This window comes from Mustela lutreola, chromosome 15 (assembly GCF_030435805.1).
Source record: "Mustela lutreola isolate mMusLut2 chromosome 15, mMusLut2.pri, whole genome shotgun sequence".
Lineage (NCBI taxonomy): Eukaryota > Metazoa > Chordata > Mammalia > Carnivora > Mustelidae > Mustela > Mustela lutreola.
The window spans coordinates 21,048,943-21,072,989 of record NC_081304.1 but is presented as its reverse complement, the minus strand read 5'-3'; the positions used below and the strand labels follow the sequence as shown (position 1 = coordinate 21,072,989).

The window sequence follows — 24,047 nt, the reverse complement described above, 5'->3', positions numbered from 1 at the left end:
TCCTTCTAATTGGTCACAAGACTGTAGTTGATACTTGTAACTCTCTTCCTCCTCTATCCGTTTTATGTTTTCTTTATGCTCAGTCAAGACTTGAGTTGGTGGAGGTTCTTAACCTGACAGGGAATGATTTAAATCTTCATTTCTGAAAGGTCTTGAATCCATAGTGGGCCTTTTTCAGGTTGTCAATAAATGGGTTACACTAGCACACTCACATAGAGTATATATTGAATTCAGAATCCAAAAAAGCCCACCAAGAGTTGTGTTTTTCCCCAGCCAAAGACAGTTCAAGGGACAGCAGTTTTTATTTCATCCTAAAAAGGAGATCTCAACATGTTCTTGACAGTTTGACTCTAAGAAGTTTCACTGAGGTGGGAACCTCCTTAATTTTTGTGGGGTTTATCTTCAACCTGGAGTTCACATGTGTTTACTAAGACATCTAAAGTACTTGCTACTTCCTGCTCCTCAGAAACAATTAGCATGATGTCATCTGTAGTGTCAATGTAGTGGACTGATATGCTGTGGGGAATATCAAGTTGATTAAGATCTCTGCTGAGTATATTATGACAGAAAGCAGGAGAGTTGACACAGCCTTGAGGCAGTATGTAAAGTTGCTGTTAGTCATGCCAGGCCAGTTAAAAGCAAACTACTTCTGATTGTCCTTGCAAACTGATATGGAGAAAAAGGCATTTTCATGTCAAAAGCTGCATACTTCTAATTGCCTGGGGCTATGTTGATTTGTTCCATGAAATACACTCCATCTGGAACATAAGCTCCAATTGGAGCCATTACCTAAATTAGTTTAAATAATGGTAGATAATTACTCTTATATTCTAAGATTTCAGCTTATTGGATAAATCTTCAGCTTATTTGGATAAATACATAAGAACACAATTGCTGGATTGTATGATAAGCCTATGTTTAACTTGTTAAGAAATAGCCCAACGGTCTTCTAAAGTGGCTGTACCATTGTATATTCCCACCAGCAGTGAGAAGAAATCTTGTTGCTCCAGCAGGATTTCACCAGCATTTGGTGTTGTCACTAGATTTTTAGCCACTCTAATGGTGTGCAGCTTGAACTTTTTTTTTTTACTCTTTCCTCCCATTTAGAATGATCTTCATGGGCCCCCAAGATTACCTCCTTTGTGAAGCCTTTCCAGATGCTACTCCTGACGTAACCTCTGCTGGTCCCAAAGTGATCTTTTCCTTTTGAAATCCTGTTTCTGTAGCCTACATAACCAAAGTACTACTTTCCACAGCAGTGGTGTTACTTTATTGTAGTTCTCCCTGCTCTGTCTGGGTCCTGAGTTGTCTCCAACTCCCTTCGAATCGAATCGACCCAGACATGAAATTCAGATCTTCCACTGGTATTCACAGGAAAGTTGATCTACCCTAAAGATTGTGTGAGTTTGGTAACTTAAGGGGAGGAGTCATAGAGTAATATTTATGACCTCTTGACTGGGTCTCTCCTCTCTTCTTTCTTCTTCTCACTCCCTTTCTGGAGTATTAAAAAAAAAAAAATCCTTCTCTTTGTCTCATGTGTAATTATTTTACATCCTTCTTTTAGGGTTTTGGGTTTGCCAGCATGCACATCACATGTGATGCACCTATTGTAAGTTGGACCTTTGAGGCATATTGCCACAAAAGCCTCTTCCTAAGATGGAGATTTTTTTCTACCAACTCTCAAGAAAATACAGCTTATCTTGTTAAATTGTTTGTAGCTATTTTCTTCTTCTTCTTTTTAAAAGATTTTATTTATTTATTTGACAGAGATTACTAGTAGGCAGAGAGGCAGGCAGAGAGAGAGAGTGGGGGAAGCAGGCTCCCTGCTAGCAGAGAGCCCGATGTGGGGCTCGATCCCAGGACTCTGGAATCATGACCTGAGCCGAAGGCAGAGGCTTTAACCCACTGAGCCACCCAGGTGCCCTATGTAGCTATTTTCACACATATACTTTTTCTTACTGGATAGCAAATTCCTCAAGGATAAGAAATAAGTTTTCATCTTTCTGATCTCCATAGTCCTTGCTTTAGAAGTGGTGATCAATAAATGTTTATAGAATGAATGAATGAATGAATGAATACACTATATATGATTTTAGTTTCTTTTAAAAAGAAATAAATGTATTTCTTTCAAGTAGGCAGTCATGAATTGTCACAGTTAACCCATTTTATGTATAAATAGATGCACAGACTATGGTTTATTTGCCCAGTTATAATATTTATTAAGAGATGACTGAGAACACTGTATCACAGATGTAATTGAAATAGCCAACAGGCAAGATCATTATGATCCCCTCCCCCTTGCAAAAAAAAAGGGATGGAACCAGATGTTGAACTATGAAAAAGTCTAGCCTACTTCTTAGAGGATGAATGTTAGGTGAAGAGCTTCCATTCTTTCTGGTGACAACTGAGAAAAGTCACTTGGCTATATTTTGGTGCTTTTGATGTTAGAAAAATGCTAGGTAAACAGAGCTAAGAATAGATTATAAAGCAGGGAAGAATTAGAGTTGTGGGTAGTTCTCAAGGATTAATTCTACAGTATATCAGTAATTTTCAAGCCTGCAAAAAAAATCAGAAATAGATATCTAAAGCATTTTGATAGTCAGCTGGTAGGTTCACAGCATTCCCGTGTTTGCAGTGGATGGTCAGGGTATCTACTACAGAATGAAATCAGCTAAAACTCATGTACTTGGTAGCCCCCATAACAAAAACGCAAATGGAAGTCTAAGAACTTGTGATGGTCCAGGGTGGTTGAGGAGATACGCTATTCAGAGATACTGTATTCTGGGCAACTGGAAATCAGCAGCCTTTCTTTTAGCAGGTGGGCTCACAGCAGGTGGGCTGGCAGCAGCTGGGCTGGCAGCAGTAGCAGCAGCAGGCTGGGCGGCAGCAGGACTGTCCACAGTAGGATGGGCGGCAGCAGGGAGCCTGGGCATGGTGCAGCTGGCAGCAGGTTGGGGGTGTGCAGCTCACCACGCAGCAGGGGGGCAGGCAGGTGTCCTCCACGCGGCAGTCAGGGCGGCACCACCTGACTCGGCAGCTCACAGCTCCGCAGCCACCCTCCTGGCCACCACCAGTGCCACAGCTGGTCCCACAGCAGCTGGGCTGGCAGCAGCTGGTCTGGCAGCAGGTTGGCTGGCAGCAGCTGGTCTGGCAGCAGGTTGGTTGGCAGCAGCTGGTCTGGCAACAGCTGGGCTGGCAGCAGCTGGTCTGGCAACAGCTGGGCTGGCAGCAGCTGGAGCCACAATTCCCACTGGTGGCACAGGTGGGAAATCCACAGAAGCTAGTGGAGCAGCAGGCCATGGTCAGGACTTGGGATGAGAGTTGGGTTGCTTGTAGGTGTTTTGGTGGTAAAGTCTATGTCGGACAGGCCTTTTATATAACTGAGCCAGCTTCTATTTATAAAATTCTTAACATATCTTCCTTGTTTTTGTTTAAATTTGTTCCTCATTGGTCCTCTGATTGGCTTACATTGAAATACTTACGACCTATTATGAGCAGCAGTTTAGAAATTACTTTGTTTTATAGTTTCATTTGGACTCCTCATATTGGTTCTTTGCTCTTTGGAATACATTTGTGGTTTTCCATGTTCAAAGAGCTCTTCCACTTTAGTCCACGTCAACACCCTCATTTTGTAGAGGTGGTTATTTCACGTGACACTCTGTCCATATCTTTAAGGCTAAGGATAATTGTGCTCTTAGTTTTAACTATTATTTTTTCCCTTTGGCTGTATGGACTGAATTCTGTTGAATGTAGGACCTTGGAACATCCACTGAATTGAAGAGTACCTTTGGTTATAGATAATTAGAAGCTTCCAACTAATTTACTCCAACATTAAATCAAATTACTATCATAGTTCCTTTGGCTTCAATCAACTTGAAATATGTAAATATTATTCATATTCTAGGTCAGAAATCTTTTCTTGTGAACCAAGTGACATAGTTTATATAAAGATATCTCGCAGAGGGCTTAGCTTCAGGTAGATCTTTAATAAATGCTTACCAAATCTGATTTTGAATGGGTGGAGTAAAAGACATGATTCATGGGCACATGTACCAATTATAAATAATTTAATAGAACTCTCAAGCTGTAGTGCCTCTCATGGAGGAGTCCTTGTTATTGTCAAAAGAAAGTAGGAAGTCCTGAAATATTTTTCTGCATCGAAAAGTTGAACCAAAGCTCAGGGAAAAACATCTGGGAGTTAGGACATTTTGAAGAAGGCACTGCCATCTACTATATTCTTTGAAATGCATTTGATCTATCATTGTCAAATGTTTTTGATCTATTTTTGCTACCAGTTAAATGATAGAGGTAAATTCTGGGAGCTTGTAAATAACTTGGAAAATATTTTTCATGAAGTGTTCTATATTTTGTCCTATTGTGTTTTATATATTGCACTAAAATACTTAATGAGGAATTAAAAAATTAAATGGTAAAAGTATTTTTTAATTCTAGATTTATGTTAATTTCCTAAGAGAACATCTTTCAAATTGGGTTGCAAAATGCAATATACAGAGCTCGAGATTTGTAATGCATGTGTCTGACCATTGGTTATGGTAGAACTCACAGGGTATCTCCCTGGCTCTTTGTTCTACTGTCATTTAGATTAGAGATACATTTTATACAAACTCACAATAAATGAAGGTGAGTATTAGCAGTTAAAACTTAGAGAGCAATTTGGGGACCAGTGGTAAGAATATAATAGGTATGACATAGGAATTAAACCTAAATGCTCTTGGAAAAGAGTATCTAAAAGATAGTATCTGGTAGATATTTTAAAATGTACATATTAAGTAATATAATCTTTAGATGTTAGGTATACCTGAAGGAGAAAATCTAGTATATAAACTGGAAAGAGATTAAAACAGTAGAGATATATCCAGGTAGAAGTCCTATAGATTTGAGCAACCTCAAAATTTTAGCCAAAAGTGATTTTACTGGCTTAGACCTAATCATAATAGGTTAGAACATTTTAGCTATTTGAATAAATACAAAGATTATTAAATGCATGGAAGATTTTATTAACTGATGGATTCAGCATAATGTAACTAGTATTTAATCTTTCTGGTTTAGAGTTTCTGTTTATGCTTTAGGATTATTATCAAAATGCAAATCCACTCTTCTTGAATTCCAGCTAAGGGTGGACAAACTTAGAGGTAGAAGTAAGAAAATAACTCAATTTGCTTTACACATTTAACATTTTATTTGAAATTAAGGGGATATTCAAGGAAAAATGTCTGAAAATAAGTGGGGATCAAGAGAAAGGGAGGAGACCAGAGATGTCACTGAAATGAAGAAATACCCCACCCTGGTGCCTTTTCAAGCAAGGCAGGATATCTAGATACTTTGACTGATACATGCTTTCAGCATGCTAGTTCAGCACATCTAAGAGGGTCCTGTCTAAGACTCATTATTTCTGAGTGGCTTAGAAACATCATGATACTCAGCATGGGAGTAAAATTGAACACTTCTTCAGAGATCAGAGCAGTTTGCTTAGCTTCTCCTTTCATTCTTTCTTAATCAGCAGCCTTGCTTTAGCAGGTGGGCTCACAGCAGGTGGGCTGGCAGCAGCTGGGCTGGCAGCAGTAGCAGCAGCAGGCTGGGCGGCAGCAGGACTGTCCACAGTAGGATGGGCGGCAGCACGGGGCCTGGGCATGGTGCAGCTGGCAGCAGGTTGGGGGCGTGCAGCTCACCACGCAGCAGGGGGGCAGGCAGGTGTCCTCCACGCGGCAGTCAGGGCGGCACCACCTGACTCGGCAGCTCACAGCTCCGCAGCCACCCTCCTGGCCACCACCAGTGCCACAGCTGGTCCCACAGCAGCTGGGCTGGCAGCAGCTGGTCTGGCAGCAGGTTGGCTGGCAGCAGCTGGTCTGGCAGCAGGTTGGCTGGCAGCAGCTGGTCTGGCAGCAGCTGGGCTGGCAGCAGCTGGAGCCACAGTTCCCACTGGTGGCACAGGTGGGAAATCCACAGAAGCTAGTGGAGCAGCAGGCCATGGTCAGGACTTGGGATGAGAGTTGGGTTGCTAAGAGGTTTTTGAGCTTTGGCTGCACCTTCTACAGCTGGCCTTTTATATATTTCCTAGAGCTGCCTATTTCCTTGACATTCAACATTGTTCGTTAATACCATTTGCAAAGTAAGTCTCTGATTGGCTGATCCCTGAGTTGTTTAGAAAGTTATTAATAGCATTTCAATAACCTGTTTTGGTCATTATTCAATTAAGTCTCATTGTATTTCTTCTTTGCCCTCTGGATCATTATGGAAGCCAATCAGAGCAACACCTCTTTATGTGAATCACATGAGAGACTAGAGTTGGGCCAACCCTGGCTTGCTTTGTCATACTTGTCCTTTGTTAACCTTTAGGCTGAGTTTGTCTAAACTGAGCATTTTCTTCCTAAGTGGTCACTTGGGACCAGGACTTCATAAATAGAATTTGTTCAGATTTGGAATGATTAACATTAGTGTCATCAAGACATGAGCTATCTAAATGAATCAGCATCCAAAAGCACTATGGCTTTCTAGGATCTGTCTGTGCAAGTTAGAGGATACAAGAGCTCTAACCAGTATTTTTACCTTTATCCATCCAATGGATTTTACCTTTATCCATTTCCAATTGAAATCCTTAATGACTTTTGCTGGTAGATTGTTTTCTCACTCTACTAATTAAAAATGTATGCTAGTATTGAATACATGTTTTAAACAAGTCAAACAAGTACACAGGCATATGAAGAAATTTAATATTTTCCTCTCTTCCCCAAAACACCCATCCTTTCCAAAACTAGTACTTCAGAAATAATAAGTATTAACAGTTGGGTACCTATTCGTTGACACCTTTTCCCCTGCTTTTGCAGACATAAACCAGCATACATAGATAGATAGAAAGATTGTTCATCTAGTTAAGTAAAAGTTGGGGTCTATATGTATTTTTAAAAAGTTTTAATTATAATAATATAATATAAAATTTACCATCTTAGCTATTTAAGTGTACTGTTCACTGGTGTGAAGTACATTCACATTGGTGTGCAATCTCTAGAACTCTTTTTAACCTCCAAAACTGAAACTCATTGTCCATTAAAGAACCTTTCTATTCTGTCCTCCCTAGGCCTTTGGTAATCACTTTTTCACTCTTTGTATTGATGAATTTGACCAAACTAGGTGTCTCCTGTAAGTGGAATCCTACATACATCTTTTTAATGAATGGCTTATTTCACTTAGCATACTCTCCTCAAGATTCATCCATGTTTAGAATGTATCAGAATTTCCTTCCTTTTTTAGGCTGAATAATATTCCATTGTCTGTATACAGCATGATTTGTTTATCCATTAATTCACTGATGGACCTTGGGCCCGTTTCCAACCGTTTAGGTATTATGATTAATATAACCATGAATGTGGGTGTACAAATATCTCTTCAAATTCATACTCTCAATTCTTTTGGCTATATTCCTAGAAGTGGAATTGCTAGATCACATGGTAATTCTGTTTTCAGTTTTTTGGGTAACTGCCATACTGTTTCCCATAGTGGCTGCACATTTCCACCAACAGTGGAATTTCTTTACATCCTTGCCAACACTCTTTGGGTTTTTTGAGTGTAGGGATTCTAGTGGGTATGATTATATGTTATTGTTGTTTTGATTTGCATTTTTATAAGGACTGTTGATATGAAACCTTTTTTCAAGTGCTTGTTGGCTGTTTATCTTTTTTGGAGAAATGTCCATTCATGTCCTTTGCCCAATTTTTAATTGATGTTGAGTTGTAGGACTTCTTCATATATTCTCGATATTAGCTTCTTATCAGATATATGATTTGCAAATCTTTGTCCCATTCTCTAGATTGAATTTTCATTTTGTTCATTGGTCCTTTGATGCACAGAAGTTTTTAATTTTGATATAGTTCAATATCTGTGTTTTTAATTTTTGTTCTATATGTTTTTGGTGTCATATCCAAGAAATCACTGCCAAATCCAGTGTTATGGAAAACACATGTCTCCCTGTGTTTTCTTCTAAGAGTTTTACAGTTTTATCTCCTAACTTTAGGTTTTAAAATCTGTCTTCTGTTAATTTTTGTGTATGGTGTGATGTAAGAGCCCACCTTCATTGTTTTGCACGTGGATATCCACTTTTCCCAGCACCATTTGTTGAAAAGACTGTCCTTTCTCACAAGGATCTTGTGAATGATCTTGACACTCCTGTTGAAAATTATTTGAATGTATATGTAAAGGTTTCTTTCTAGGCTCTTTCTTTTATTCCATTTGTCTATAGGACTGCCTTTATGCCAGTACCATGTTGTTTTGATTACTGTAGCTTTGTAATCTAGTTGGAAATCAGGAAGTGTGATGTCTCCAGCTTTGTGCCTTTTTCTCAAGATTGATTTGGCTATTGAGAGTCTTTTGTTGTTCCATACAGATTTTTGGATTTTTTTTTCTATTTCTGTGAAAAATACCATTGGAATTTTTATAGGGATTGTAGTGAATCTGTAAATTGCTTTGAGTAGTATGACATTTTAACAGTACTGATTCTCCTAATTCATGAACATGGAATACCTTTTCATTTATTTGTACCTTCTTTAATTTCTTTCAACAATGTCTCTTAGTTTTCAGTATACAAATCTTTCATCTTCTTGGTTAAATTTACTCCTAAGTATTTTATTCTTTTTTGATGCTATTATAAATGGAATTGTTTTCTTAATTTTCTTTCTTTTTTTTGATTTATCTTTATTATTATTATTATTATTATTATTATTATTATTTTTAGAGAAAGAGAATGAGAGGGAGAGCAGCAGGGAGAAGGAGAGGGAGTGAGAGAGAACCTTAGGCTAGCTTCATGCCCATTGTGGGGCCTGATGTAAGGCTCAGTCTCACGACCCTGAGATCATGACCTGAGCCAAAATCAAGAATTTGACACTTAACTAACTAAGCCACCCAGGCCCCCTTAATTTTTCTCTGATAGATTGTTGATAGTATATAGAAATGCAGCTGATTTTTTTTTAATATCTTGCAACTCTACTGAATTTGTTGATTAGTTCTAAACATTTTCTTCTTTCTTTCTTTCTTTCTTTCTTTCTTGTGGAGTCTTTGGGGTTTTCTATAGATCATGTCATCTGCAAGAAGAGACAGTTTTACTTTTTTCTTATTTGGATGCTGTTTACTTCTTTTTCTTGTCTAATTGCTTTAGCTGGGACTTCCAGTGTGATAAGAAATAGAATAGATAAAAGTGGGCAACCTTCTCTTTTTCTTAATCTTAGAGGAAAAGCTTTCAGTCTTTTACCACTGTGTATGATTTTATTGTGGGCTTTCATATATGGCTTTTACCAGGCTGATGTACTTTCCTTCTATTCCTAGTTTGTTGAGTGTTTTTGTTTTCTGTTTTTTTTTTTTTTAATTATGAAAGCATGTTGAATTTCATCACTTTTTCTCCATCTATTGAGATAATCATGTGTTTTCCCCCCTTTGTTCTGTTATGCGATGTATTATATTCATTGATTTTTTTTTTTTTTGTCTGTTGAACCACTCTTGCATTCTAGGATAAAATCCCATTAGGTCGTGGTGTGTAATCTTTTCAATGTACTGTTGAATTCTGTTTGGTAGTATTTTATTGAGGACTATTGTATCAATATTCATCAGGGATATTGGTCTCTAGTTTTATCTTCTGTAGTGTCTTTGGCTTTGGTATCAGGGTAATGCTAGCCTCATAGAGTGAGTTTGGAAGTGTTCCCTCTTTAATTTGTTAGAAGAGTTAGAGGATGATTGATTTTTAACTTTTCTTTAAACGTTTGGTGAAGTTTACCAGTGAAGCTTCTGGTACTGGGATTTTATTTGTTGGGAGGTTTTTTTTTTTTTTATTACTGATTTAATCTCCTCACTAAATCTGTTTAGATTTTCTATTTCTTCATGATTCAGTTTTGATACATTATGTGATTCTAGGAATTTATCCATTTTTTAAAAAGATTTTATTTATTTTATTTGACAGACAAAGATTACAAGTAGGCAGAGAGGCAGGCAGAGAGAGAGGAAGGGAAGCAGGCTCCCTGCTGAGCAGAGAGCCCGCCCGCCCGATGCGGGCCTCGATCCCAGGATCCTCAGATCATGACCTGAGCAGAAGGCAGCGGCTTAACCCACTGAGCCACCCAGGCGCCCCTAGGAATTTATCCATTTTATCTAGCTTATCTATTTTTTTAGCTTATCCCATATGTATTAGTTATTCTTTTAAATAGCTATGCACTATTCCAGAGTGTGATCATACCACAGTCTATTCAGTCATCCCCCTATTGACAAATCCACAAGTACTTTTAGTTTGTGCTTTTGAATTAAAGAGATCATAGAATTTTAAGCTAAAAGGGATTTTAAAGGAGTCCAGCTTTAGGTGATTATGAGAACTAAATTAAGCTAATAGAACTAAACAGGCTTCTCAAACAGGTTCTACCAACAAGTGTATTCTGTGACCTCAGAATACTTAATCCCCCTGAACATTGTTTTATTCATCTGTAAAATGAGATGATCTCTCAGACACTACAGGGCTAAAATTATATAATTGTTCTTCCAGATCATTCATTCCTTAAGGCATGATCTGCTATGTCTGATTCATTTTGGTATTCTACATAGTGCCTTCTGCACAGTCTTGAATATAGGCACTCAGTAAAGGCTTGTTGAATCATGGAAGGAATGAATGATTGGCAGTGTATTGTAATGATAAGTAGCCAGATTTGCATTTTACCCAATTCACCTGTCATTTTATTTTATACTTTTTTCTCAGCAGGAGCTCTTAGGTAGTGATACCTGAATGTGGTCAGTAGTTAAAGAAACAAGAGGACAAAACATGTTTCCATTTTTGTTCTGTTGTTCAAGGGTGTCTTCTAGGTTGGATCAGGTCTCTAGAAGAAATGTTGGGGAAACATTCTTTGCTTACATGTTATCTTTTACTCATGCTTTCTAATTTCTTGACTTCCTAACTCTTTTTAAAAAAGTTTTATTTATTTATTTTTAATTTATTTTTTATTTTCAGCATAACAGTATTCATTATTTTTCACCACACCCAGTGCTCCATGCAATCTGTGCCCTCTATAATACCCACCACCTGATACCCCAACCTCCCACCCACCACCGCCACTACAAACCCCTCAGATTGTTTTTCAGAGTCCATAGTCTCTCATGATTCACCTCCCCTTCCAATTTCCCCCAATTCCCTTCTCCTCTCTAACTCCCCATGTCCTCCATGCTATTCCATTAACTCTTTAATGAATTAAGTATTGTAATCTTCACCAAAGTAATATATTTTTTTAAGATTTTATTTATTCATTTGACAGAGTAGAGAACACAAGCAGGGGGAGTGGGAGAGGGAGAAGCAGCCTTCCTGTCTAGCAGGGAGCCCTAAACGGGGCTCAATCTCCATACCCTGGGATCATGACCTGAGGTGAAGGCAGCCACTTAAGGACTGAGCCCCCCAGGCGCCCCATTAACCAAAGCAATATTTTAATGAAAAAGAATTATCTTCAGCTCCCTCCAGTTCTTTTTTTTTTTTTTAAGATTTATTTATTTTAGAGGGAGAGGCGGAAGGGAAGAGGGGAAGAGAGAGAGGGAGAGAAGAAGCAGAGTGGAGGGGCCAAAGGAGAGGGAGAAAGAGGCCATAGTAGACTCTGAGCTAAGCCTAGAGCTTAGTCCCATGACCCCGAGATCACAACCTGAGCTGAAACCAAGAATCGGTTGCTCAACTGACCACGAGGCCCTGGCTCCCTCCAGTTCTGAGTCCGAGAAAACACAAATTAATCTTGATCCTTGTCTGAAAACTACCCAGATTCATGAAGTATTTCGTAATGCTGTGTTTAAATCTGTGTGCATTCTGGTGTGCCAGGTTAGTGTCTGTCCTGAGCTTAGGTCATGATCCCGGGGTCCTGGGATCGAGGCCTACATCAGGCTGGGAGCCTGCTTCTCCTCTCTCTGCTTGCTGCTACCCTTTCTTTTGCTCTCCCTCTCTGTCAAATAAATAAATAAATATGTATAAGTTCACTGTATGTATTTTTTCATTTGTTGTGTATTATGTATGCATACATGTGTGTATATATAATAAATACATGTATTTCTAAGTGAAAATTTTAAACCAAATTAGTTACATTATTATCTTCACTTTCAGTTTAGAAATGGGAAAAGTTAAATCCTCCATCTAACTAAAGGCATATTTCCTCAGAGAGCCTTCTGCAACTTGTAGCTTTCTTGCTTTACTCTGCAAGGCTATGTATAAATGGAAGAGTGTAATATATTAGCCTTATATTCCCAGAGTTTGAAGATTGCGTGAAAGAGCATTCCTTTAACAGACTTAAAAAAATACATCATATTCTGGCTCTGGATTCAGAGTTCCTGGCTTCTATAACTTTCTGGTTATAAAAGTACTTTATGAGGTCAGGATATGGAAATAGAGCCTGTGCCACTTCTGAGGCCCTTTATAACTGCCTTTGCTCTATCTTTCTCTGGGGATTAACCTCCATTAGATCGGATAAAATTTCCTCGAAATAATTGTGGTATAGCAAAGGTAGACTAAAATCTTTTGTGGCTTTTTATGAAATATGTATCACAAACACATTCAATGAAGAGAAAGAGATATGTTTGCTGCACCAAATAGATATAATTTAATAGGCATTGGTATATTATTCCTCTTTCATAAAAAGTGCAGTTTGCAGAAAGGTGGAGTATAGGAGGTAAATATAGGAGAGATGATTCTTCTGTGGCATCGGTGACACTGAGTCACAGAGTAGATTCAAATGTGTGCTGAAGCAATTTCTTGAGTTAAGTTTGTATTTTGGCAGCGTCATTGGGGTGATCAAGGTCTTTCCGGAATTGAATGGAATTAGATAGGTCTGTGAGGCCCAAATATTTGGTATCCCCCCACAACAAAAACCAAATAAAAATTCAAGAATTTGTTAGCCATCCATGGGTGCTAGAAGAGATAATTAGTTCATGAATTGATTTGGAGGTTGAAACTTCAAATCAGAAATCAGCAGGCTTGCTTTTAGCAGGTGGGCTCACAGCAGGTGGGCTGGCAGCAGCTGGGCTGGCAGCAGTAGCAGCAGCAGGCTGGGCGGCAGCAGGACTGTCCACAGTAGGATGGGCGGCAGCAGGGGGCCTGGGCATGGTGCAGCTGGCAGCAGGTTGGGGGCGTGCAGCTCACCACGCAGCAGGGGGGCAGGCAGGTGTCCTCCACGCGGCAGTCAGGGCGGCACCACCTGACTCGGCAGCTCACAGCTCCGCAGCCACCCTCCTGGCCACCACCAGTGCCACAGCTGGTCCCACAGCAGCTGGGCTGGCAGCAGCTGGTCTGGCAGCAGGTTGGCTGGCAACAGCTGGTCTGGCAGCAGGTTGGTTGGCAGCAGCTGGTCTGGCAGCAGGTTGGCTGGCAGCAGCTGGTCTGGCAGCAGCTGGGCTGGCAGCTGCTGGTCTGGCAGCAGCTGGGCTGGCAGCTGCTGGTCTGGCAGCAGCTGGGCTGGCAGCTGCTGGTCTGGCAACAGCTGGGCTGGCAGCAGCTGGAGCCACAGTTCCCACTGGTGGCACAGGTGGGAAATCCACAGAAGCTAGTGGAGCAGCAGGCCATAGTCAGGACTTGGGTTGAGAGTTGGGTTGCTAAGAGAAGTTTTTGAGTTTTGGTGGTGACTTCCACATCAGGCCTTTTATAAGCCTTGACTAGCTATGATTTACATAATTCTCAAAATCTCTTCCTTGTTTGTGTATAAATAATCTGTCTCTGAATAATAATTGCCCTATTCCTGAGTTATTTGTTCAACTTCTGAAAGCTTTTATAAGTTCATTTTATTTGGTCTTCAATTAAGATTCTTTACCACAGTCAAGTAGTCATTGGCGTTCTCTGGGTACATAACACAAATGCCCCATATTTGTTAAAATTTGGTGATTACCTTAAGAATAATTGATGCCTCACCTTTAAGGAATGTTGTATTACTCAGTGTTGACTCTGATAATCGCGCTCTTGGGTCTCACATGACAGTTTAATTCCCAGCAATGTGGTTCCAATGTCAACTACTGCCTCTTTATCTTTTTCATCTTCAACCTATGAGGCGAAGTGATCCAGCTGGCCAGAAAGGGATGCTTTTTTGGGGGACTGAGGAATGTGGATGAATTGTTACTAATCACAATTTCTGGAGCACTTTGGTGCAAATGGTTCTGACTGCTTTGCATTTATCAGTTCATTTAATTTTTTACTGCAGTCATATGAGCCATGCCTATAGCTACTTCCATCATCCAAGTAAGGAAACTGAGCCTCAAGCAGATTTACGTCTCTTGCCCAGGTTCACAGCAACAAGTGGTGAATTTGAAATTTGAATTTACATCATCTGACTCCATACTGAACTCTATTCAACCACTGCAGTCAGTACTCTGTTTTCCATGTAAGCAATTGTTGTAGAGAAAATCAAAGGGTAAAAGAAAGATGTAAAAATTTGTTCACTTTCAAACTTTTTAGAGTCCAGGGAAGAAAGGCAGAGCTTTGGATGAGTAATAACACTATTTATTAGGACTTCTCTGGAAATTTTTGGTGGTTTTTTTTTTTAACTCCATAATAAGCACGTTTTGAGAAAAATCTCAAGTGCTTTTAAAATGGTTAATCTATTTGACTTGAGACTTCATCTAAACTTTGGTATTAGGATGTCTTCTGTATTTAAATATCCTTATCTGCATAAAAATGACAGTGTATTAACACTGGAGCACATGACACACTATGGTGTGTTAGATCAGCGGCTTGCAGTTTACTGTGCATATTAGGAACTAGTCCAACTCGTTGAAAGTTAGTATAATTTGAGACAACTGATGAGGGTGAAGATGAAATTTTTGTGTAGGTACAATGAAAGGTGACCTGGCTTTCATTGAGTATGGATTATATTGTAGGGAAATGGAAGTTAAAATACCACATACAGAGTTTGAATCAGAAGGAAGTGGTGATGCAACATGGGGGCTTAAGTGGGTAGAAGAAGAATCAATGAAACAAGATGGGATTGGGAGGGAGACAAACCATAAGTGACTCTTAATCTCACAAAACAAACTGAGGATTGCTGGGGGGAGGGGGTTTGGGAGAAGGGGGTGGGATTATGGACATTGGGGAGGGTATGTGATTTGGTGAGTGCTGTGAAGTGTGTAAACCTGGTGATTCACAGACCTGTACCCCTGGGGATAAAAATATATGTTTATAAAAAAAAAAAAAAAAAAAAAGAATACCAAGTTTTAGTTCTGCTTCTCCAGAAATGACAGCTTTGAGTTAAGATCATAACTCTTCTCAAATCAGAATTAAGACGTTTTCAAATCCCACATCAAATGTGAGTTAAAAGGTATGTGAGTTTTTTGCCTCCTCTCCTTAAGCAAATCTACCACACAGATTCTTTGATAAGCTGATTTATTTATTTATTTATTTACCTTGGATGTTTGGAACATGTAGATTTATCACCATTACAATCTCCCGGAGCTACTTCATTCATATTTAAATTCAGTAGAATGTTTTATTTTGACAAATGATAAATAATAAAAACATTTATCTCCCCTTGCAAAAATTTAGATGTTTGAGGAGTTGAAATACTTCCTGGTAAGGGCACTGGACATAGTGGTATTGTCTTTTAGGTCTCCGTTTCTGGCTTTTCTGGTGTGGCACTGTTTATAGCCTCTCCCTTGGTGCAAAACTTAACTCAGTTTTCTGTTTCTGGTCTTTTGTTGCCCTAAGAGAATTATTAGGTGTTTTAGATGGAGTTCTCCAGAGTAACAGAACCAGTAGGATAAATATAAAAATATGTAGGAAGAGATTTATTGTGAAGGATTGGTTCACACAAATAGGGAACCTGAGAAGTCCACCAAGAGCACTGAAGTCTGAGGGCAGGAGAAGATGGATGTCCAGCTTAGGCCACAGAACAGTTGTTACTTTCTCTGCCTTTTTGTTCTATTTGGGGTCTCAAAGGATTGGATGATACCCACCCACATTGCTGAAAGCCCAGGTTCTTTACTCATTCTACAGATGCATATACTAATTCCTTCTGTAAACACGTTCACAGACACACAAAAAATGTTCTACCAGCTATCTGGGGATTCCTTAAGCTAGTCAAGTTGTTACATAAGATTAATCCATCACATAAGGTATGACACTTAAATTTGAGAATTCTGTTCTTCTGCCATAGACTAATCTGAATATTCTCTTATCTTCCCTAAGTAAGTCAAGAAAATAAAAATTATTTCCTTCTATCACTTAAATCTATTTATTTTTGATTGGTTTTCATACAAATGGAGTAAGAAGTTATAGTCCTTTGTGATGTTTCGCTGTGTAGATTTTTCAGACTTGTTTAAAGGCTGGAATTCCCCATCTGTGGTCTTTGAGAAAAGAATGCCAGGAACTTTACACTTAAAAAAGTATTTTATTACTATGCATATTCTCTTTGGTTTTCATTACTTCATTTAAGCAATGGGGCCCAGACCCAATAGTACCATTTGGAGAAAGGATGTGTTTGTCTCTTATTATTGAATATTTGCCTTCTGTTTATAGATACTAATATTTGAGTTATTTTTCTTTAAGAGATCAAGGTTCTGGGTTTTTTAGTGTAAATTTTGGGGTGTCTCTCAATTCCTTAAAGTCCATTTTACTAGTTCTTTAATTCAGCTGCTTCTGCCTTACTTAGGTCCCTGAGTGATAAGACGTGGTTTATATACCAAAGAGTTGAACAACCCCAACTTTTTATTCTAAATCAAGTAATAAGATTTTTTCTCTGAATGTCAACCTGGCTCTTTCGGGTCTAATCTGAAGCCTTCTAAATCAAAGGTACAGCAAACCTAAGTCTTCCTAATCTGTTGGAAGATAAGAGAGTGGTATATGAGGGGCACAATATTGAACAAGTTTTAGACACATTGTGTATGAATATGTAGGTTTCCCCTGTTGGGGGGCTTTGTCCACTCAGAAGTTGGAGAATCTTCTTCATGAAAAGATGCGCAAGCTCAGTAAGCTGTGTATTCTTCAGACTATGTCTACCTAAAGGGGGTGACTTTTTCTAATTCTGGTGAAGTCGTACTAGTGGAGACAGCATCCCTTTGACTTAGTTTTTGAGTTGAGGTGAAATTCACATAACATATATTAAACCAATTTAAAATGTTCAGTTGAGGGGCGCCTGGGTGGCTCAATGGATTAAAGCCTCTGCCTTTGGTTTAGGTCATGATCCCAGGGTTCTGGGATTGAGCCCCACATTGGGCTCTCTGCTCAGCAGGGAGCCTGCTTCCTCCTCTCTCTGCCTGCCTCTCTGTCTACTTGTGATCTCTGTCAAATAAATAAAGTCTTTAAAAAATGTACAATTGAGTGGCGTTTAGTGCATCCATAATGTTTTACAACCACCATTCCTGTCTCTAGTTTAGAAGCTTTTTCATCGCCTTAGAAGAATCCCTAATAATCTTGAGTAATCACTCCCCTTCCCCCTTTATCTCCAGCCACTGGTTTACCACTTTGATTTTAAAATCAAAGATTTTATCCATTAAAAGGGATGTTCTTATTAGGTGTTTTTTTTTTTTTTTTTTTTTTTTTTAAATGTTATCCTTGCTTCATTCTAGAACTCTGTTTGGAGATTAGAATAAGAATGGGCATGGTGAATGCCAGGATCGTGCTCCTTTAAATCCATTCCTGTAGTGAATATTTATTTTCTACTTAATACATGAAACAACTATATAGATGTTATAGAAACACTAGTTGGAATTTCCTTTCATCATTTTCCAAAGTATATTTTGAGGAATACTAGTGTTACAGGATGTCAGTTGATAATAAATGAGTGGAAGATTCTCTAAATCAGTTTGGGAGTAATAGTTATAGAGCTTTCTTTAATGTTCTAATGTGCTTTGAAAACCTTCAAGATGGTGAAAATATATGCAACGTATTTGACCATTGAACACTTTTTCCCTGTTGTGCATCTGAAGAGTCTGTCAGTGCATTGTCTGTTTAGGAAATAATCTGTCCAATGCCTGGGAGAGATGTTGTAAGCAATGGAAGTCAGTTCTTTCATTTTCCAGGCTTTCTGAACTGGTGCTCAGGCAGGCAAAGGGTCTTGCTCAAGAATCCATGGATTCTTAGTTACAAAGTGAGAACAAGAACTCGGGATGTCTTTACATTTTATGCTGATATTTTGAAATCTTGTGTTTATTGTCTTTCCGATTATGTATTACCCATTTATATCCTTGGTAATTCAAAGAATTGTACACAGAGTCATATGTGAATGAAATGAATAGATTTGGCAACACCTCAAGAAGCTAAATGACATAAAAATTCCTTTTCTTAAAGCTGATCTTCTGGAACACCTAGCCCACCAGTTGCACATGTGAGGACCTTGGAAAATAATTTCTAAATACTGATAGATTCTTTTAATCATACATTTTGGCTGCAGAGTATTGGGCCACTTAATGTTAAAACAAAGGAAAACCGTCTTTTAAAGACCTTTATAAAAGGACAAAAATAAAGACCAACCATACTGCCATACCATAGTTAGTACGATTTTGAGAAATCCAAGTACCCCAATAGCAATAAAAAATTCCAATGAAAAGAAAGCTCCAACCATGACTTCATCACTGAAGAATAAAATTTTATTAAATCCCAAATCTAATGAGCTGTTGAACTATTTCAGATGATATTTATAGTAAAGTTTTACATATTCCTCTTAACCTCGGGACTTCTATTCATATCCAGGTTTATGAAATATTTTTGGTTTTTGATTATAAATTCACATTTCATGAAAATTATATAGCCATGTGACAAAAGTTCGCAAGCTGGGTTATGAGTATTGGAGCTCAGAAGTTTGTTGGGACTCTACATTGGCTCATTTTGAAGTGCCAGTTTCTCAGGATTCCTTTAGAAGGTCTTCAGCAGGTTGGCTCACAGCAGGTGGGCTGGCAGCAGCTGGGCTGGCAGCAGTAGCAGCAGCAGGCTGGGCGGCAGCAGGACTGTCCACAGTAGGATGGGCGGCAGCAGGGGGCCTGGGCATGGTGCAGCTGGCAGCAGGTTGGGGGTGTGCAGCTCACCACGCAGCAGGGGGGCAGGCAGGTGTCCTCCACGCGGCAGTCAGGGCGGCACCACCTGACTCGGCAGCTCACAGCTCCGCAGCCACCCTCCTGGCCACCACCAGTGCCACAGCTGGTCCCACAGCAGCTGGGCTGGCAGCAGCTGGTCTGGCAGCAGGTTGGCTGGCAGCAGGTTGGCTGGCAGCAGCTAGGCTGGCAGCAGCTGGTCTGGCAACAGCTGGGCTGGCAGCAGCTGGTCTGGCAACAGCTGGGCTGGCAGCAGCTGGAGCCACAGTTCCCACTGGTGGTGCAGGTGGGAAATCCACAGAAGCTAGTGGAGCAGCAGGCCATGTCAGGAACTCGGCTGAGAGTTGGTTTGCTTGGTGGAGTTTCTGGGTTAGAACTGCTTATTTCACTTGGGCCTTTTATAGGTCTTGGCCAGTTCCTGTGTTTGTGATGGGCAGCATTTTTATCTTGTTACTCTTTAAACAAGCTTTTCCAGAGTCCTTTGATTGTTCAAATATTGAGTTATTTTAAATGCATTTCAGATTGGTTTTTCCTTATTGCTCAGCTAATGCTCACTAAATGTTTTTGTCCTTGGTAGAAATGTTGTTTCATTTCCAAACAATGCTATAATTTCTCCTCAAGTCTCAGCTTCCATTCTGCATTTACAATCATATCACCTGACAAAGTGACTCTCACTCATAAGATAATGTGAATTTTTAGGGTCATATTCACCAGACTCAAGTTTCCAGAGAAAAATTATTAACAACTGATTGTCTTTTATGTCTTTGTATTTTTTGATTAATAAGATTATAGTCCCTACAGTCAGCCAGATAAAAACTCTGATAAACTTCACATTCATAGAAATTCATAGATTTTTCCAGAAACTGGATCTCTCCAATTCCCATGATCTCTCCTGAACTTCACACATTTAGACATCAGAATATATCACTGAGGAAGATCTGTAGAACAAAAATGGTTCCGTTCCAATTTATTGTGGATATTTTATTAGCATGAATTTAAAAGGTTAAAATTCATAGCCAATAATTAGGAAAGTATCACACAAAATTTCAAGTATAATTTGTATTTCTCTATGAAAGGTAATAAAAATCACTGCTATGTAGATTATCTAGATGGTATTTTTTGAATTTTTTGAAGCTCAGAGAAAATTAAAAGTGGTCCATTCCACAACATCAATCCCTTTACACTTATATCTTAAGTATAAGGATATTTAATCTCTTTGCACTTATGTCTATTGAATGATATTTGATCATTCATTTCCTACTCTGCCTTATATACACTGTAATCCAGAAAAATTATCTCCTAACTCCTGCTTTTTCTTTTATTGATTCCCCCTCATAAAATCAATTGTCATGCTCTTTGGCCTAATATCATTTCACAGGACACATGGTATAGTTACATAAAATGAAAATCCCACCTTTAAGAAATACTTTCTAGGGGTGCCTGGGTGGCTCAGTGGGTTAAGCCTCTGCCTTCAGCTCAAGTCATGATCTCAGGATCCTGGGATGGAGCCCCACATGGGGATCTCTGCTCAGTGGGGAGCCTGCTTCCCCTCCTCTCTCTGCCTGCCTCTCTGCCTGCCTCTCTGCCTACTAGTGATCTCTCTGTCAAATAAATAAAATCTTAAAAAAAAAGAAAACAAGATTCAATCTGTTTCATATCTTGCTCTAGTGTACAAATCATTGTAGTATTGATAGGAGGGATGAATCAAGGGAAAGAGTCAAATATATTATCATCCATTCTCATAGTTTTAAGTTGTAACACTGATGTTGTGGTACAGACTACTTTTAATTTCCTCTTGGCATCAGCTGATGTTAGTATACTACTGAGTCCAGGAGTGACTGCATTTTGGAGAGGTTAGTGACTTACTTTATTCACACAGCACACAACAGAAGAGCTGGGTATAAAACTCCTACCTCTCCCTCCTGTATCAGTTCATTTTATTTTATATCATGCTGTTTTTCAGGATCAATAAATTATTAAAACTCTTTGTCTCCTATTAAGAAAATACTTTAAAAAAAGAAATACTTTATAATAGCTCAGGAATAGAAATATTAGTAGTGAGCAGAAATGTTATGGAGTAGTAACTTTAATCACATAGTAAATAAGCATGAAGATTTCAGATTCTTTTAAGTGTCTTCTGGCCAGAAGGGTTTTCTCTAGACCCGCAGTAACACATTTGATTTTTAATTGTTTCTTGTTTCCCACATTCATATTAGGTAACATACCTTGGGTTTCTATGTCTGCCATATTCTTTGTGTCTTCTTTATTCTGTGGCTATCATCTTAGTTCAGTTCTTACTGTGTATCACTTGGACCAGTACAATGGCCTCTTAATTTGTTTCTGTATAGCCGTAATATGTCCAGACTTTGGAGTTCTTTTTTGATAAGCAGCTGCCATAAGAATCATCCTGTTACCCAATGCCTGTCTGCCATTCTCTTTCCCCACGGCTTTCAACAGGTCCTTTGAAATTATTGCATTAAGGGCATACTCCTTTGGTTAGTATTCAAAGCACACACATTTTCCAAATCTATCTTCCATTATGCCTTTGGGCTCTCTGCTCTCTGCTCATTCTACTTATGTCCAGTGTTCCCAGCCAAACTATCCTCTGAACAATCCTTCTCTCTATACATTTGTGCACACTGTTACCAGTGTTGAGAATGCCATCTGCCCTTAGATCTGCATGCCAAAATCTTAACCCATATACAATGCTAGTTCCCTTTTCAGTCCTTGTTCTCCCCAATCAATAGTGATTTCTCTGTTGACACCAAAGTGTGTTGTACTTTTTTTTTCATTTTCTAATTTTTACTTGCATTATTATGACTTTCATTTCTCTCCCTAGAAGTTTTTAAAAGAGGGGCACATTTTTAACTCAAGTTTAATTGCTGTTGTATACCATCTAGCCTGTGATTTGCCAATGTTAGGCAATCAGTACATTTTTTATTTAAATTTAATGAAAAGAATTAGAATGAATAAGTAATTTGCTAGGCCAAAGAAGAGAAGTTTATTAGAAAACAAGCATGCCACAAGACCCAAGATCTACAGTGGGAAGAAGGGAGTTGATACTGTTTTACAAAGACTTGAGAACAGTCTAAGTCTTAAGAGATGAGCCTGGATTTCCATTCATCATCTGGTTGGCTTGGATTTTGATGGTTCAGGGCAGGAGGTTTGGTAGGTAGAGATGAGAATATGGCTTTTTTTTTCAGAAGGTTGATTGCTTGTTCTAGATGGTCAGTACACTTCTCAGCAGCAGGGGGAGGTCCTACAGGTGGTGCGGCAGGGGGCAGGCTGGCAGCAGGGGGGGCGGCAGCAGGGCGCCTGCACAGAGATGGGCTGGCAGCAGGTGGAGGCCCAGCAGCAGGGGCGGCAGACCACGGCCGTGCAGGACGTGGGGCAGCAGCTGATGGGGCGGCAGCAGCCCTCCTGCACACCGCAGGGGTCACAGCAGACGGGGCGGCGGCAGGGCTCACAGATGGGGCGAGTGCAGCGGCAGGTGCAGGTCACGGGGCGGCACACGGTGGTCTGGCAGGACACAGGGCGGCAGCAGCAGGGGTCGCGGCAGCAGCAGGGCTGGCAGCAGGGCTGGCAGCAGCCTCCCCCACAGCCTGAGGAGGAGCAGGTGGAGCCGCAGCAGGAGCCGGACATGGTGATGTCTGGGGTTGGTTAGGGTTGGACTGATGAGAGGATTTGGGTGTTGTCCGGTGTGAATGTCTCTGTCCTACTCTGGGCCCTTTATATATCCTGGCCAGCTGCTGATGACACCCCCCACCCCATTTATCTTTTGGCTAATTAAGTAGAATTTTGTTTTGACTAATGATTGCATTGCTTGTGACATACTCACGATCTCATTAGAGAATTCTTGTTGCTTTCCTAAATATGGATCTATTCATGCTGTTCATCATCAAAATCTAAATACTCATAGTCATTTGAGATAATAACAGCTCTTAATATTTATGTTGGGTAGGTAGCACCTGATGAATGTTGGGGAAAATGGCCCTAAAGGAACTGTAAATTTTAAAAGAAACATGTAGGGCTCTCTAGATCAGTGACTGGATCCTGACTTGACCCCCAGGAGATGCCCTGAGAAACCTGCATGTGAGTCAGACAGGTATTGGACATGTCCTTGGGTCTGGACTCCTTGGAAGTTTATTGACATATCACTTGATACAATAGAATGCATATACCTTGAATAAGACAGCAGTTCAGATAATTTGTATGGGAAAGATAAAAGGTTACTTTTGTAAGTCAGTTAAGTTATTGAAATAAAATATCCATAGTTGCATTTCATTTTTTCCCCTTCTTTTCTCTAGTTCAAGTTTGAGCGACTGTTGAATGTTGAATATCAACCACAGAATGTTGATATTTATTTCTGAGATGTGACTTTTTTTTAATATTTGGCTTTCTTATATCTATGATAGAGAATTGTGTAACAAGAATTTTTTTTCTTAATATCCTTGACATAGGCACTGTATGACTAAGTGGTAAGATGGAGGTTTTAAATCAGAATTGCAGACATAGATAATACATTGATCAGAGGAGGCATGTAGGAGGCTGCACAGGTGTTCTGTGATGATACTGCTTCTTAGGGAAGTTTTGTTAGAGGCCCTTGGGGAGTTACATGGGGGTAGAAGTCTCATTACTTTGTAGCTTTCCCCCTTTTATTATTCACCAGACAAGGACTTTTGGTCACTTTAGGATCATTCCCATCATTCAAAAGAAAGTGCCTCAAGCCCCAGGAGCTAAAGATCCCCCAATGAAATTTTAAAGATTTTTATTTATTTATGTGAGAGAGAGCATGAGAGGTGAGAAGGTCAGAGGGAGAAGCAGACTCCCCTCGGAGCTGGGAGCCTGATGCGGGACTCGATCCCGGGACTCCGGGACCGTGACCTGAGCCTAAGGCGGTTGCTTAGCCAACTGAGCCACCCAGGCACCCCCCCACCCAATGAAATTTTAAACATAATTCTAAAACTTTAGAAGGAATGTAAACTGACTGAACATATAGTCATACTTGGGGAAACATAAGAGGGATAAAT

At 39.6% G+C, this 24,047-nt stretch overlaps 5 protein-coding genes across 5 annotated transcripts; all 5 read right to left on the bottom strand.

Annotated features, from left to right (window-relative positions):
* Nucleotides 1-2,811: 2,811 nt before the first annotated feature.
* On the bottom strand, nt 2,812-3,300 carry LOC131816204 (keratin-associated protein 1-1-like). The gene has a single exon (XM_059148678.1). The coding sequence runs from the start codon at nt 3,298-3,300 to the stop codon at nt 2,812-2,814; it is 489 nt and encodes a 162-aa protein (XP_059004661.1).
* A 2,231-nt stretch (nt 3,301-5,531) lies between these two features.
* Nucleotides 5,532-5,990, bottom strand: LOC131816205 (keratin-associated protein 9-3-like). The gene has a single exon (XM_059148679.1). The coding sequence runs from the start codon at nt 5,988-5,990 to the stop codon at nt 5,532-5,534; it is 459 nt and encodes a 152-aa protein (XP_059004662.1).
* A 7,001-nt stretch (nt 5,991-12,991) lies between these two features.
* LOC131816203 (keratin-associated protein 9-3-like) lies at nt 12,992-13,570 on the bottom strand. Its single transcript, XM_059148677.1, has one exon. It carries the CDS (start codon nt 13,568-13,570, stop codon nt 12,992-12,994), a length of 579 nt encoding a protein of 192 aa, XP_059004660.1.
* A 5,282-nt stretch (nt 13,571-18,852) lies between these two features.
* LOC131816801 (keratin-associated protein 1-3-like) lies at nt 18,853-19,341 on the bottom strand. The gene has a single exon (XM_059149795.1). It carries the CDS (start codon nt 19,339-19,341, stop codon nt 18,853-18,855), a length of 489 nt encoding a protein of 162 aa, XP_059005778.1.
* Nucleotides 19,342-22,257: 2,916 nt separating this feature from the next.
* LOC131816725 (keratin-associated protein 2-3) lies at nt 22,258-22,659 on the bottom strand. Its single transcript, XM_059149665.1, has one exon. It carries the CDS (start codon nt 22,657-22,659, stop codon nt 22,258-22,260), a length of 402 nt encoding a protein of 133 aa, XP_059005648.1.
* Nucleotides 22,660-24,047: the final 1,388 nt, after the last annotated feature.

Coding starts and splice junctions, on each gene's coding strand:
- LOC131816204 (XM_059148678.1), bottom strand. CDS start 3,300: ATGGCCTGCTGCTCCACTAGCTTCTGTGGATTTCCCACCTGTGCCACC.
- LOC131816205 (XM_059148679.1), bottom strand. CDS start 5,990: ATGGCCTGCTGCTCCACTAGCTTCTGTGGATTTCCCACCTGTGCCACC.
- LOC131816203 (XM_059148677.1), bottom strand. CDS start 13,570: ATGGCCTGCTGCTCCACTAGCTTCTGTGGATTTCCCACCTGTGCCACC.
- LOC131816801 (XM_059149795.1), bottom strand. CDS start 19,341: ATGGCCTGCTGCTCCACTAGCTTCTGTGGATTTCCCACCTGCACCACC.
- LOC131816725 (XM_059149665.1), bottom strand. CDS start 22,659: ATGTCCGGCTCCTGCTGCGGCTCCACCTGCTCCTCCTCAGGCTGTGGG.